At 38.4% G+C, this 14053-nt stretch overlaps 1 protein-coding gene across 1 annotated transcript in view; it reads right to left on the reverse strand.

Moving 5' to 3' along the window:
• Nucleotides 1-4847: 4847 nt before the first annotated feature.
• The window catches only part of LOC126209848 (amyloid-beta-like protein), a 132158-nt gene continuing 122952 nt past the window's right edge, over nt 4848-14053 (reverse strand). The window contains exon 11 of the mRNA XM_049938976.1: nt 4848-8179. Coding sequence (XP_049794933.1) covers nt 8069-8179 — 111 coding nt within the window. The 3' untranslated portion in view covers nt 4848-8068. The remainder of the gene's footprint in view (nt 8180-14053) is intronic.

Consider the following 14053-nt stretch of genomic DNA (forward strand, 5'->3'; position numbering starts at 1 on the left):
GGTGTGTCCGCTGTGCCGTGCGTGTGATCATTGCTTGTACAGCCCTCTCGCAGTGTCCGGAGCAAGTATGGTGGGTCTGACACACCGGTGTCAATGTGTTCTTTTTTCCATTTCCAGGAGTGTATTTGTGCCATGTGGTCCTGACCGTTTACACAAACTTACGCTAAGAACAACACACACACCCATGCCTGAGGCAAGACTTGAACTGGTGGGAGGAGCCATGCAGTCTGTGACATGATGCCTCAAACTGCATGGCCACTCCACATGACCATGTGTTTAGACGTGGTTGTGAATGGCTTTCAGTCAGGCCACCATGGGCAGTACAGTGGAATTGCAAACTGTTTAGTATGCTTCTCTCTAGTTAAAGAGCATCAAGTAATTTGTCTTGTTGTTTGACTGCAATTACTCATTTGTTGAATGTTGGGGAAATGCATTAATTCCACTGGGAGTGGTTTAGCAAATGACACTCGGTTAGAGGTTAGGAATGTGTGTTGTGTTTGATTGGGATGCAAACCATGTGTAGGAATTGTTATTAATTTCACATCGCTTACATATTTTGCACCAGTGTATGTGTGTGTTGGCACCACATCTAGTGAAATCCATTCTGATCACCTTGTGAGGTTTCCAATGTGATGTACCATTCCTAATGTGATACTTACATTTGCCATACATGTGAAAGGTCTGAATATTTAGCCCCTGAAAGTTTATTCCTGGTGCTTACAAGGGAACCTCCCCATCGCACCCCCCTCAGATTTAGTTATAAGTTGGCACAGTAGATAGGCCTTGAAAAGCTGAACACAGATCAATCGAGAAAACAGGAAGAAGTTGTGTGGAACTACGGAAAAAATAAGTAAAATATACGAACTGAGTAGTCCATGCAAAATGTAGACAACATCAAGGAGAGTGTGTAGTTGCGAGCGCCGTGGTCCCGTGGTTAGCGTGAGCAGCTGCAGAACAAGAGATCCTTGGTTCAAGTCTTCTCTCGAGTGAAATTTTTTTTTTATTTTCAGACAATTATCAAAGTTCAGGCACTCACACATAATCAACTTCGCTCTCCAAAATTCCAGGACATGTTCAAATTTGCTTGGACATATGCAGGATTTGACGGTCTACACACGGAAACATTTGAAAACGTAAAAAACATATGTTTTGACAGAGCACAGGCAAAACTGTGCGACTGTGAAACTGTTGCATTGATTTGTTGCAGTTTATGTGACAAACTCTTATGTTTTCATCACTTTTTTGGGAGTGATTATCACATCCACAAGAAAACCTAAATCGGGCAAGGTAGAAGAATCTTTCTACCCATTCGCCAAGTGTGCAAGTTAGGTGGGTCGACAACACATTCCTCTCATGTGACGCACATGCCGTCACCAGTGTCGTATAGAATATATCAGACGTGTTTTCCTGTGGAGGAATCGGTTGACCTATGACCTTGCGATCCAATGTTTTCGGTTCCCATTGGAGAGGCACGTCCTTTCGTCTACTAATCGCACGGTTTTGCGGTGCGGTCGCAAAACACAGACACTAAACTTATTACAGTGAACAGAGACGTCAATGAATGAACGGACAAATTGTAACTTTGCGAAAATAAAGAAAGTAAAATTTTCACTCGAGGGAAGACTCGAACCAAGGGCCTCTCGTTCCGCAGCTGCTCACGCTAACCACGGGACCACGACGCTCCTGGAGCTCACACTATCCTTGATGTTGCCTATCTTGCGCATGGACTACTCAGTTTGTATATTTTGCTTATTTTTTTCATAGTTCCACACAACTTCTTCCTGTTTTCGCGATTGATCTGTGTTCAGCTTTTCAATTTATAACTAAATCTGAGGGGGGTGCGATGGGGAGGTTCCCTTGTTAGTACTGTCACCAGTACACCAAGATCGGAAATGCACAAACATATTGAAAACCTTTATTTGGTTTTTGTAATAATGAGTACAGCATTAATGTGGTGAGCTGAGTCATGTGCAATGAAATTGGCAGTGTTAGATCCTATACGGTAAACACCTGGAGGTGTTTTTGAATTGTTGCTCTCTGCTGTCACATTACTTGGTATTCCTTTTTTATGTGAGAGTACTGGCTTTCCTGTCATGTTCTATTAGCAACAGGTAGAGTTTGTTTCCTGTGACAGACACTGACAAACTGTTTTCAGAATGGGTTTGTAGAGTGTGTGCTAGGCACATGTATTCCTGCTCTGTTATGTGTCACATGTTCAGGTGAGTTGTTCCACTATGACATGTAACTGGTGATTAGGCACACATGGATTGTGTGTATTTTGGTAGTCCAACACATGAAAGTTCAGTGTCTTGTATTAGCTGTTTTTTGAGCTCATTTTGGCATCTGTTTGAAATCTGATTCTGTATTTCAGTAGTACGATTTGAGTTCTGTTTATTGACAAGGAAATGAGTTTTACATGTCATTTCAGAGCAACTACTAGGATGTCTCATGTTTTGCATCAAACTTGGAGCAACTAAATTAAGACTGGAGGCACTACTGTGCATCAGATGACCATTCAGTGGTGGTGTTCGATGAAATGGGGTTTGTGATAGCCATGTTGCTTGGAGTATTAAATTTAACTGGCTGCACTTCATTAATGTGTCATGACCTTGTTGACTGTTGGTCAAACACAGGCATGCTTAGTTGTGATATTACTTGTGTGTTGAACACATGTCCACTCATTTATGACAATGTGTCCCGATCAGCATGTGGTTTGAGGATTGCCATTGCATGTTGTAGCTGGTTCTAAGGAAAGAAATCCTAATCCTAGTTCGTTTTGTTTTGTGAACATTTCATATACTTTTCAATTTAGGAGTGTGTGTGTGTGTGTGTGTGTGTGTGTGTGTGTGTGTGAGTGAGTGAGTGAGAGAGAGAGAGAGAGAGAGAGAGAATGAGCGAGTGTGGTGAGTGCATGCATGTCAGCATGTGCAAGTGCATGAGCATGCACAGACAGGGAAAACAATGACAGAGAAAATGAGTGCCTTTAATGATGTCTTTGGCTGGGTTATACCTTAAAACAATATTGCTTGCTTGACACAAACCTGCTTTTGTTTTTGGCAGTGTCTAAAACAGTCCATTGGGAATAAGTACATACCACCAGGACAGTGAAGAAATGGTGTACTGATCATAAGAATCACACATGCTTACAACTGCTGAGAAAATCTGCTACTGCAGAACACTGCCTTGGCACCAGTAATTCTAAGGAATATAACAACACAGAAATTCTGGCGTGCAATTCCAGCTATTGGGATAGTGTTATTAAGGAAGCAGTTGAGATTAAATTAGCAAGTGACCTTATAAATAGAGACTTTTGCCTAAATTGCATGTAGAATACTACTCTTTCACTGCCAGAGAGACAGAGTTAATGCTATGTCCCCCATTAGTTATTAATTTTCACTGTGATAACTTCTAATATTGGTCATCTTTGGTTGTGTGGTGGTGCAGGCATTTGCAGTGTGTGTGTGTGAGAGAGAGAGAGAGAGAGAGAGAGAGAGAGAGAGAGAGAGTGAGAGAGAGAGAGAGAGCGTGTGTGTTATCTTTCTTTCTGCATATGCTCAGCATACCTTTCCTTGTGCAGTCCTGTCTTGTTACATCTGTGCCTTGAAAATGACAATGCACCTGTCAAAATATTGTTGGAATTTGAAGACATCACCCCGCTACATTTCTCTTGCGTCACCTCTAGAATTGTTAAGCATTGTGAGATTCATACATCACTATATATCTATTTGCAATTCATAAAGAAGTTTACTGATAAAATACTATACAATTCCTTTTATGTCATAATTGTATTTCACTATGCATGGCTGCCCCATAGTTTTTAAAAATAAAACAAAACAACAGTTGTTTTTTAGGTTCTTCTACCTTTCATAAAATTACTTGTAAAGATACTACCCAACTTTTTCTGTCACCTTTTACAATTACATTCCCATGTCGCCTTCCGTTGCATATGTTCTTACATGCACGTGCCTATTTTCCTTATTGGCAGTGGCACTGGTTCAGCACAGTTCATCTAGGCAATCATTGTGGACCTCACATTCGCATGACGATGTTTAAGCCTTAGGTATGCCTGCACAAGATTTTATGTTTTCCTTTCTCCAGTCCTTTTATTTAGATGACAGACTATTTTTTTATGCAGCATTTTATCTAAACTTGACTTTTTCCTGTATCATATAAGTTTTGCTTTGAGATTTATTTTATCTTGCGAGTGAGAACATGGCTTTCACCACCTACACATATCATTTGTTTTATCTACAACATACATTTGGTTTACCACTTTATTCTTATTCTAGTTTTCCTGTATTACAATTGTGTTCCCTAAATTCTGCTTCATTTTAAATTGCACTACTGACCTCTTGACAGTTAAACAGTTTTATCACAATGGGACAAAGAATGTCGGATCATTTACTGCTTAATGTTTGAAATAAATTATAAATGTGAGTACATCATACTTCCAATACACCTCTGGGTAGATCTTCATTCGTTTTTACTATTGTTTACATACAGCTGTAACCCTAAAGGCGTGGTTCTAATGTTGCAAAACTAGTTGGATCAGAAATAATGATTTATCGTACAGTTGAAGTGGTTTTATTCGCCATGATTCAGTTCTGAAGAGGTGGATACCCAAAATACAAAATTTTCTTGACGTCATTGTTGTTTTAGCATTATCTAACAGATGCGGTACATGATGGATAATACCGGCTTCTGTCAGCCACATCAGTCTTCAACCATGGGTACTTACTGATTATAATTTTTACATTTTATTTGGTCAACTCTCTGTTGAAATTTTATTCCCTCCCTTTCATGTAAGAGCAGGTGGTATAGGGGGAAGAGCTAGGAAAAACCACATATTACTTAGCGTCTTTATTTATTTCTTAATCAAATTTACAATGGCCACAGAATACACAAAATATTACAAGGAAAGAAAGAAGAAAGTAATTATAGTTATAGTCTAACTTTATAAAACTTATTTTAAATGCCAAATTTGAAAGTTTTAAATTTATTTTTTGGCAAACATGTATTTCTTCTTTGTGCACTGTGCTTTTGAAATTTCCTCTATTTGTGTGGTGTTGAAAAGATGTAAAGTCTTATACTTATTAATGACACCTCTGATGAAAAAAAAAAAAAGAATAAAAGCTTTTTAACTTTGCCCAATCCATATTGACCAGGAAGCCAGTGCAAAGGTATAATGTTTGTACATATTGTTCCTGATTTTTGTTTCCATATTTATCTAACATTGGCCAACAGGATCCTTCTGTGGCCATTGTAAAACTTTTCTGGTACAGAAAAATACACTTCAAGACTGGGTCTCCACAAGTAGCTCTCTAGAAAACAAAAGGGGGGAGAGAGAAAACGTTTTAGTTGGGTACATGTGGCTTCTTGGTCTCTGCTGAATAATGTGAATCCGTATGTCAAAATTACCCTTTCCCTAATCATGTGCTCAATATTTTTCTTTTAACCACAAATATTTCGAAACCGACACTGATGTTACCGAATGGTCTCCTGTTACGGGAGAAAAAATTCAACTGTTGCATTTTTATCAGAAAAATCAGTATATAAATTACCAACAACAGTCTCTCTGGGTTTCTTATGCTTAGCTGGAAAAACGGACCTAATTAAATCCACCGGCACCAAACATTAAAGTATTGTGGGCAGTAATTCAGATTAAGGGAGTAATTTGCTGGCTGGAAAAAACCATATATAGGCAACTCTAATTCCCTTATTTGAAACATGGTAGCAATAGTGACGCACCAGACTTTGAACAAAATTTCATGATTATCCATTTAATTTTTTTATAGTAAAAAGAGTTTTTGCACTCTTTATGTTATGCCATGAGTTCAGTTAAGTTTCTGCTATAGCCTCACAGATGAGGTGAGTGCAGTTCATTGTCAGTTTTTAATAGAACAAGAGGAGACACTCTGGATGACTTCTCATATCAGTCTCCATATACAGCATGGACAAAAAACTACTATTCCTATTTCATCTTAAGTTGAAAATCAGAGACCTCTGTAACATATAGAAAGGTTCTTAGGATTTAAAAACAAACATTGCTTCTGAAGTTTCTTCAGTATCTCATAAATACACCAAAATAAATAACAGTATTGCTCAAACTGAGCATCTGAATGAGACAAAACCTTTAGCTTCAAAAATGATCAAACAGTGGAATCTTTAAGTGATACAAAACACACAAAGTTTTCAATTTGGGTATTCTTGTAGTGAAAGGAAAATGACAACCAGTTTACTGTATAACCATGTTGCCATTTAGCAATGTTGAATCCTTCGAGGCCACATAATCAGAACTACTTAAAACTGTTTCAATATTCCAAGTGTATTTTCAATAGGTATTACGGTCAGGATTGCCCCACATGAAAGATGGAAAATGAGGGCTAAAATTTCCTGTTTACTCCCAGGAAATAACGTCACAGATGTTGTAACACAACATTTGTAGGGTACACATCTTTATTCAATTTTACTATGAAAGTGATACACAAGATTGAACAAAAATTCTTAATCAGAGGTGCCAACTATATTTAATTATGAGATGCCACACTTATCAAAACAATATGTATGATGAAATGATTTTCAAAATATTCTTGTAATTTACAATTTTCTCCATCTTATTATCATCTAGGTGAACAAGTTTGATGGGTAAATGTCCAGAAAGTAGTACAGAGTACTAGAAGCAAACTGCTAAGAGTGAACCATACGGGCATTCTGTGGAGTGTGTAGTAATATGCTGTATATTTGACATTTGAGGACTAAAGAAGTTCCTCGAACATTTACAAGTAAGTTTAAGTATGCAGGAGCTAGATGCAACTGTACCTCTTCATAAAACATTTACCCATCAAGTGAACGTTGTTACATTATTAAATGCATATATTATTAGTATTCTAGTTTATACTTGCAAAGCTGTGTAATAATCTAGTTTTTTTTAATCATTTATATTAGCTTTAATACAATTAAAAAAGTAAAATACTATATATGGAGGGAGCCTTATTATTTTAATATTATTTTAAGTGTACTTCCTAATCCCACCGCACAGAAAGAAAAACACCCACATCCAAAAATAACACCACACTATACTTTTTTATCATGTTTCAAAAAGCTAACACCACAATTGTACATTTGCTCACCCATCTTTATAATATTATGTAGGAATGACATCAAATATTGTAGCCATCTCTATGTGACTGAAACAGTTTGCTATCTCGAACGATAAATCAAAGGGGGAGGAAAAAAGTTGTAGATTACTGTAGCCTATAATGGATGTTCAGGCTCTCATTTAGATGTCAAAAGGATGACAACTTTTAGAACGTAATTGACATCTGAACACCAAAGTTCATACAGCACTCCCGTACTGCCTCCGATCTGCTGTCTTCGGGATAGTACGTGCCAAATCATTTAAGATTAGAAATAGAAACCAGGATGGTCAGAGGGAGAAACATACAGTGGATATGGAGAAGTGTGCTCAAAGTGAATACTCTGTTAGCTCACAGTGCAAGCACCACGGATCACCTACAATTGCCTCACTGCCTTGCTCAAGTAGTGAAGCCGTGCAAATATTTATCTTACAGCGGTACTGGTAACGAAAGTCAATGATGGCAATGAAAGTTTCCACACATATAGACAGCAACTCCCTACAAATACTTACCCTTTTTATTAGACATAGTATTATTATTATCAATATAACAAACATAGACGAGCAGTAGGTATTATTACAAACGAAAAAATATACAGACACCATTACATATTTTGCTTTATACACACCGGTACTGTGTTACATCAAATTGTCTTAACAGTGTACAGTAGCTATTATTAATATAATAGTAGTAGTAGTGTTAATACATTGAGGTGGTTAGCAGACACACACTGTACATATAGCTTCTGCTGTTAAGGTATTGTATATTCTGCTTCTTAAAATCTTACTTCTTTGCCACATATTACAAACTAAAAAAGGATACCATCCACATAGACAAATATCTGCATTCGGGACAGGGCAAGGGATATCTGGGTGACACCGAGGAAACGCCAGACGAGTGGCGGCGGCAGACTACGGCCTCCCACTCGTACCTTACTCCTTCACCTCGAAGTACTTGTAGGTGGGGTTCTCGTAGCCGTTGATCTGCATGTTGGCCACATGCCGCTCCTCTGGGGTCGCCGCCTGGTCTACCTCGACAAAACCCTGTGGGAATGCCAGTATGTGTTGGTGCTGCTTCTTACAAAAGTAGTGGAAGAGTATGTAAAAAAAATCAGAAGATACAACGGTTGGACAAAATAATACGAATGTTATTTTAGTTGTTATGGAGCTCTTTTTTGCCATGTATGTATCAATAAAAGCTGGTTGTATAAATTTTCTTTTATCATTACAATACTGGCCTTTCACCTGCCGCTTCACCGAGGCATTTGTATCTCACATATATTGCAAACATCTCTTCATTTCCCTCCTCTCTGTCAATCTCCTCCTCCCCCTCCCTGTATCCTTCACTTCCTCCCTCCTCTCTTTGTCCATCTCTTCCACCCCCCCTCCCCCCTTGTCCATCTGTGTCTCCACCTTCTGTCTGTATCCATCACCTCTTTCCCCTGCATTTCGTGTGCACCTTCCACGTCACCTCCAGCTCTATGGGAGGTAAGTGGTTCTTAGTCCTCTACTACTGCTTTCCACACAATAAGTGTTACACTTATCAAGTTTGGTTGAAATTGATCCAAGGGCTCAGGAGGAGGAGATATGGAACATACATAAACAGGATGTTTAAAAAATACTTTTACTGACTTTGAGGACGGGCTCCTTACACCGAAACAAGAAACTATGTCTAGTAAAACAGACTCTAAAATTCATACCTCAATAGCTATGAGCACTTGTTTATCTTCACTACTGTGGAACACATCTCTTCTTCTGAACAAGTGCTCCTAGCTTTTAAGGCATGCATTTTTAGCACTGTGTAAAACACACACACACACACACACACACACACACACACACACACACACATTCATTTCATATTTATATATAGATTTCTTTTATCATCTACAATAGAAAAAAAAGCTTATCCACACATACAAAGCTTAACAATTACAGCAACATGATTAAACTGGAAGTTATCTATGTGAGTGAAACTTTAATTCTCAACAGAAAATGTGATTTGGTAACATTTTTGGAAAAAAAAGCACATGCTGGATACAGTCCAAAATCTCATAAAGCAACAGGACAAATATCAAATCTGGCAGCAGATATCAGAAAAGAAAGATTGAAATTTTATGGTCATATTCAAAGATACCCAACCAAGAGTTTTGCACACAATATTATGACAGATAAAAGAAAATTAAAGAAAACACAATGATCCAACAAGTTAAAAAAGACCTTGAGAAAGTTCAGAGAGAAGTAGTGGAGGTAGTAGACAGGAATATGTTCAGGCAACAGGCAAGCTGTAGGGTAGTACAGCCAGAGATTCCTGAAAGATGAGGAACGAAACGCACTGAGGACAGCAAAATAGCCCATCAGCATGAGAGCCATCTGGAAAATGTATCTAAAAGCTCTGTTTGATTCAATAAGTTACATGTGCAATAAATAATTATATTATGTTCAAGTTCACATTTGATCAATCCTTAATTCTAGCATGTCCCCCCCCCCCCCCCCACACACACACACACAAAATCCCCCTTTTTTATGCACTGTGACAACTGATAAGGTTCTGATGATAATTCTGTACTGATCTCTGTCATGAATGTCAGTGTGGTCCACTTCTGGCTGCTCCACGTCTTTCCCAACTAGCCTTGCCCACTTGACATCAGTCACTTTCCCCTGGAAGACAATGCTGAAGATTCTCGATGTGAGCCTCCAATTGTACATTGTGACTATATACAATTGTAGAAGTTTAGTATCCCTCTTATCACTACTTTGTAAAACGCTCTAGATGTTGGCAGGGTTCCTTGTTGTGTATACACAATATTGATAGTCCCCATCACTTTTCCCAAAATCTTTCTGCCCTTTAGTTCTAGTTTCCAGTGTTGTCCCTTTCTGAAGATGTTCAGGCATTCTGAAGCCTCTTATTATGGCACTGTATGTTTAGAGCTTTAGACTGAGGGAAAGGGAATTAGATCTGTAAATTTTCTTACAGAAATACTTGGTTGTCTCCATTCTGGTTGTAACGGAACATATTAAAGGCTTTACTTTAATGAAGTATGCGATCCCTTCCAAATTTAACCAGTTTAATGAGTATTTATGATTATAGAAAAGTTATTGTGTTTGTTAACAATGATTGCATAACATGTCTCCATAAACAGTCAACCCATTAAATTATACTGAATAACTGACCCACACAAAAGTTAATATCACTTGATCACTGATACAGCAAATGTCATCATGTAAAAACACTAAGTTCATCTTAAATAATTAATATGAAGTACGAAAAATAGTGGCCAACTTGGGTATTTTGGATCTCCTTAAATAAAAATCACCCAGTGAAACCTATTTGTTCACTAGGAGCGTTTTCACTCAGTATTCACGTAATCAATCCTATTTTAGACGAAAACCAATGTAATTCTTCATAATTCACGTTACTTACTTATTTATGCAAATTAGAGAAGTCAATTGACAAACTTCTAAAAAACGACCTTTTTGTAACAAAGAATTATTCTGTCAAGTCAACAAATCTGTCTGTCATTTTAATAACATGTTAAATTATGTCACTCGATGCAAATTAATAACTTTTCTGCACAAATTATGATAACAGATGTACATGTGACTCATAAACTATATCTCTTTTTAGTAGTTCTTTGACAATGTTATAAATACAAGCAGCGAGAAGGGTCGGAAAACCAGTCGGAGGCAGTCAGGGGCAGTCGGAATGTCACTTTGGTGAAGTGTGTTTCTGTGTTATTGTTTGGCAAAACAAGGCAAAGAACATGTAAAGGAAGTACTACTTTGTGTTGTGTTATGGTCTTTGGTGGACAGTGGAATTAATATGGCCACTAAAGTAATAAATATTTGATGTTTACATACGTGTTGGTTTCGCTCGTTCTTTATCATCAAAAGCACATGAAAAACACGGGACCTCATGTTTTTTAACCCTAGACAACCAGATTTAGAGCCAGCATCAGCATCGAGACACAGCAGCGATCCAGCAAGCAGCAGCGATTACTACAATACAATACATTGTAATGGCGCCAACCTAACATCAAGTGCTAACAAGCTCCGTAAATTGGAGTGAAATAGTGCGTTTACAGCAATTAGCGATATCAACGACGACCAGGCGGACCATTAGATGGTGCCCCTATAGTTCATGGCCAGATCCTCACTAATGTGGGCTTATCTGTGCTCCAAGGTATTTGAAGGAGTCCATCTTCTCTCTTAATGATCATGCTGGGTGCCGCTCTGACTTTTATGATGTACTCTGCCTTCCTGATGGCACTCTGCTACTCCACTTCAGTCGCAATGAGGATAACCAGCTTCTCCTACACTGGATGCTAAATGTGTGAGGTCATTTGTGAAGCAGGCCAATTGACTACTAACTTGTCCTTTTTGTAACTGATTATCAGCTCTGTAACATCTGAGTGTCTTACCCATTCACATAAAACTTTCTCCAGCAGGCAGTTGAAGAGTACTGGGGATAGTACATCTCACTGTCTAACACCAGTTCCAAACTATAAGTTCTTTGACAGTTCTCTTTTGATCTTCTATTATGTGGTCAAATATTTTTGCTGGGCTAGTTTCAGCCATTAATGCCCACTGCCACTGGCTAGAGCATACATAGCCAGTGGGTATCATAGTACATCATCTATGTACTCTAACACCCCACACCGATCCAAAGTGGCTTGAATGATTCAACTATGCAGACAGCCATTGGCATAGGTGCTACCACAATGGAGGGGTATATGTGTAGAGGCTAGATGAATATGTGATTCCTGGAGAGTGGCAGCAGCATCTAAAGTAGTTACAGTGGCAACAGTCGAGATGACTGACTGATCTGACCTTGTAACATTGGCCAACAATGCCTTCTTACACTGGTTTTGTAAATACAAAGATAAACTGAAGTTATTATTTTTCCCAAGAGCTTGCTGATCTTCTGCATGGCTTAATGATGATGGCATCCTCCTAGGCACAATATTTTGGATGTAAAATAGTCCCCCACTCAGATCTCCAGGCAGGGACTACTCTGGAGGGTACTGTCATCTGTAGAAATAAAACAGGGGTTCTGCAGGTAGGAGTGTGGAATGTGTGATTCCTTAACTGGTAGGTGAGATAGAGAATTTAAAAATGGAAATTGATAAGTTGAAGTTAGATATAGTGGGAATTAGTAAATGACAAGCAGGACTTACTGTCGAGTGAGTACTGAGTTATAAAGAGAAACTGAAGCAGGAGTAAGTATACTAATGCATAAGAACTAAGACTGCAGGTAAGCTACTACAAACCACATGCTGAACACACTATCGTAGCCAAGGTAGACATGATGCAAACAACCACCACAATAGATTTGTATCCCTAACAGCTCCGTAGATGATGATGAGACTGAAACAGTGTTTAATGAGACAAAAGAAATTATTCAGATAGTTATGGAAGACACAAATCTAATTTTGATGGGAGACTAGATTTCTATAGTGGAAAAGGAAGAGAAGGAAAAATAGTAGGAGAATCTGTCATTGCAATCAACACAGTACTTCTCATATCATGTGTCACCATTTCTGTTATTGTTTCTGCCACTATCAGCTGCAGACAGATTTCTAACTCCTACAAACACAGAAAATAACCATGCTCAGAATGAAAAAAAGAAAAAAAAGGGAGTCTTCAAACTTCAGCATAAGCAAAAACAGCCAAATATACTCTTTTTGATGAATTTGTAAAGTGAAAGATGATTTCTAATTTAGAAGCCATAAACTTATTAAAAATCTGTTAAAATGGCACAGATATACTTCCCGAAAATTGGAAGCATAAAAACTTTTTTCCCTGGCTGTACCCTTGAAAATTTGTTTTGAAGAACTTTGGTTATATTACACAGTTCCTGTTCCTTTCCTCAAACATTATTCTGCTGGTCAGCATTACTAAGGATCTTACATTTTTTAAATTAGAAATTAATGAATTGTTCAGACACACCAAAAAACTCCCCTGGCAAAAGAATTTCAGTTTTGGTTTGGGATCTCTGTTCAATTACATTAATTTTATTCCATCTCCCCATCTGATATTCTGAATCTTTTTAAATAAAGTTTCAGATACGGAATCTTGAAGAAAAACATCCATGTAAAAGGTTTGGGTAGCATGTCTCCTATACAGAGTGCTTTCCGTAAGTAATGCAACCAATTTTTTTCTGACACAACAGTACACCACAGCGTGTTGTAACCGGCTGGGATAAGTGGAAGGGGGGTGTTAGCTTCAAAACACTCTTTGTCTCATTCGGCTGCAAGCTGCCAGAGAGTCAGGATGTACATTTCCGTCAACCCCATTTCGAGTTTATGTAACACTACACAATTGATCATTCTGTAGAGCAACAGTGCACTATCAAATTTTGCGTTAAACTTGGGAAGTCCGCCACCGAAATGTTTCCATTACTTCAGCATGCCTTTGGGACTGATTGCTTGTCCACATCACAAGTTTTCAGATGGCACAAGTCGTTCATGGAGGGCCGAGAGAAGATCACCGATGAACCTCGCAGAGGACGGCCATCAACTGCACGAGTCAACGAAAATGTGACGCGTGTGCGCGGTTGTTTCAACTCTGACAGACGGCTGAGCCTTCAATTGATAGCACAAACTCTAAACATGTCAAAAACAACTGTTTTCCGCATTTTTATCAAAGATTTGAACATGAGAAAGATGTGTGCCCAACTCTTCCCAAAAGTGTTGACTGAAGAACACAAGCATATGCAAGTGCTTTGGTGCCGAGAAATGTTGGAAGTGAAAATGATCCTCATTTTTTAAACTCGGTTATCACTGGTCACGAGTCGTGGATTTCTGATTATGACCCTGAGACGAAAAGGCAGAGTTCAGAGTGGCACAACCCATCATCGCCCCATCCCAAGAAGGCATGCATGACCAAGTCCAGGATCAAAACCGTGCTTATTGTCTT

The sequence above is a fragment of the Schistocerca nitens genome, chromosome 10 (genome assembly GCF_023898315.1).
Source record: "Schistocerca nitens isolate TAMUIC-IGC-003100 chromosome 10, iqSchNite1.1, whole genome shotgun sequence".
Classification (NCBI taxonomy): domain Eukaryota; kingdom Metazoa; phylum Arthropoda; class Insecta; order Orthoptera; family Acrididae; genus Schistocerca; species Schistocerca nitens.